The sequence below is a fragment of the Ambystoma mexicanum genome, chromosome 3q, assembly GCF_040938575.1.
Source record: "Ambystoma mexicanum isolate Mex_15411 chromosome 3q, UKY_AmexF1_1, whole genome shotgun sequence".
In the NCBI taxonomy this organism is placed as follows: domain Eukaryota; kingdom Metazoa; phylum Chordata; class Amphibia; order Caudata; family Ambystomatidae; genus Ambystoma; species Ambystoma mexicanum.
Genome location: NC_090926.1, coordinates 266,631,650 through 266,634,248, shown reverse-complemented (window position 1 = coordinate 266,634,248; position 2,599 = coordinate 266,631,650). Strand labels below are relative to the sequence as shown.

Below are 2,599 nucleotides of genomic sequence, written 5' to 3'. Positions count from 1 at the left end.
ATCCATTATTTCTCTGATCAAACTGTCTTTGGTTATTTACTTGTGGCATGTGCACTGCCTGCTGCAAATTTGATGCGCCTACATTAGTTAAGATTGCCCCTTCAATGGCATACTTGGATAGCTTTTTCTGAACTAATTTTGCTTCTTCACCTTTTCGTGCATCGTCCTTTTTGCGATTCTTTTCCTGCAGGAGTCTGCAATAATGTGCAATGGTTAACTGGATTTCCGACCATGGTTTAGCTTCAATCCCCACTAATTTCTTGAGCTGTTTCTGGACCTGATCTGGCAGCCCTTGGCATAATATATGATAAAATACAGGTATGGACTTCCCCCAAGCCTCACATGTTTCAAGCGCCCATGCGTCTTGAAAACTTTGAATGTAAGGCAGCGGGTCCTCTCATTTTTCTCATCATTATAGCTCCCATATCAGACGTGTCCGGATATAGCACTCAAAGTGCTTTCTAAATCGCAGCTCTACAGTTATTAAACGGTGCTCCATCGTGCGCAGTGTTGACTGTAGTCACACCAAGGTGTCCACACGTCATCAGCTCTCTCACCAAGTATGGCGATTAGAAGACCTTTAGTATCCCCTATAGCTAATGTATTCCCTCCCGTCATTTTTTCTAACTCATGTATCCTTTTTCCAGCAACGGAAGTTAAATTTGGGAGTTTACATTTTACATTTCTCTATCCATCTGGGGCCATGGTATATATTGCGGCCTGGCCCCTCCCTTTTCCAACAAGGGGAACTGTGACGCTCCAAGCTCATTTTCATCTCTCATCATTTGTCCATCTACCGCTGGAGTAATATTCCCACATCGCCGTCTACCTGGCAATGATCTTAACCTGCTTTCATAAGGCGGGGACTCCCCCCTCTGACCATGGAGTTGCCTCTTATGTCGATCTGACTGTATCAGTTGCTCTGGTGCCTTAGACATAAGTATTTCTGAATCTGACCATCTCACTCCCTTATCCATAGGTGAACATCCCTCTGGACCACATATGTCATTTCTCTTTTCCCTCTGGAAGATTTCCCTTTCTTCGTCTGATACTTCTTGTGCCCAACTCGTACAACTTCTCTCATCATCATCTCTATTTAACGTTAGTCTGTCTAAAGACAGCTCCTTATGTCTCGCACTACAGGAGGCTTCCTCTGTGTTATACAACTGAGTGCTCTCGAGACAATCATTATTTCCTTTTCCTTGTGATTCTTTCTCGGCTTGCATTTCATGGTATAGTTTATCAATCGTGTCCCCAATGCTTTGTGAATCAAACTCGTCTTCTAGATTTGCTCTAGACGTGCCTGGTAATGACTCGGACTTGGGGAAGAATTCCTCTATGTCTTCCCATGCTGCTCATGGATTGGGATTTCTTACTTCCCTTTCCAAATACTCAAGATCTCGTGCTCTCTGCCTTCTTTTACATTCCATGTCGTCATTGACTTCTCTACTCTTTCTCGCTTCTTCTCTTACTCTATCTTCCTCTTTCTTTTTCATATCCCTTAGTTCATATGCCCTTTGTATTTCCTCATCTCTTCGTCTTTGTATTCTTTTCTCGCTTATCCTTTCCTGTTCATCATTTTCTATTCTTTTTCCTTCTAGCCTTTCCTGTTCATCGGCTGTTCTCCTTTTATTATTGCGTTTTCTTTGCTCTCTCTTGTTTTTTAGCTTGCTCATCTTGATATAACTGTTCTTGTCTTTGTCTATCTTTTCTTTTCTCTCCTTCATCTTTCAATCGTTCCTCCCTCTTTTTGTCTTTTCTGTCTTGTTTATCTTGATCTCCTCTTTGTCTTACATCTTCAATATTCTTGCCATCAAGTTTAAGTAGAATCTGACCTCCCAACCATTTGTTCTGTAAGAGCGCTATCTCATCAGTTTTATCCTTATCTCCTTTCCATCTCTTTATTTCTCTCCTTATGTCTAGAGATGCACTTGCTTGATCATTTCTCTCCTTATCGCGTCTCTCCTTGTCCCTCGGGACTTTAGAGGTTATATCTTTCTCAGTGTCTTTTTCTAGGCCTTCGTCACTACTTTGCGTAGGTGAATCATACGACAGATTGCTATATCCCGTTGCTACTTTAAGTTCTCTTAATGGGTATAGTCCTTCATCTTTCTTAATCTCGTGTTTCATTTCAGACGGGGCAGTCGGAGCAGAAGGCTCTTCACCACCCTCTTTGCATATATTGAGTATCCAATCTAAAGGAGGCTCCTCCTCCTTCTTGTGTTCATACATTTTCCAAAGCTCTAGACTCGCTAGGCGCTTTTCTAAATTTTTTCCTGTGTATGCAGCATGCAAATATGTCATCATATGCTGCAGAACTGCTCTCGATAATGACCCGCCTCGTGGCCATGGCATCATTTTATCTGTGGATCCTTTAACCCATTCTGCACTGTATTATTTAAGCTTAAGCGCGTGCTTTGGTAGCTGATTGCAAAGATGCACTAATGGCGTAATTACTTAATTTTCTTAACCTTTACTTTTCGCTTTGCTACCACTTGCTTATGCTTTAGTTACAGTTTTCAATTTTACGTCTCAATCAACATACACTTATGAGCAAGCACACACCGTCGCAAGCTCCAATCGCGTCACAATGCAATGT

At 41.9% G+C, this 2,599-nt stretch overlaps 1 protein-coding gene across 1 annotated transcript; it reads right to left on the bottom strand.

Annotated features, from left to right (window-relative positions):
* Positions 1-1,632: 1,632 nt before the first annotated feature.
* Positions 1,633-2,130, bottom strand: LOC138447967 (putative uncharacterized protein DDB_G0292636). The gene has a single exon (XM_069604495.1). It carries the CDS (start codon positions 2,128-2,130, stop codon positions 1,633-1,635), a length of 498 nt encoding a protein of 165 aa, XP_069460596.1.
* Between the last annotated feature and the right edge of the window lie 469 nt (positions 2,131-2,599).

What these genes read in the sequence shown, in the direction of transcription:
- LOC138447967 (XM_069604495.1), bottom strand. Translation starts at nt 2,130, where the DNA reads ATGAAACACGAGATTAAGAAAGATGAAGGACTATACCCATTAAGAGAA.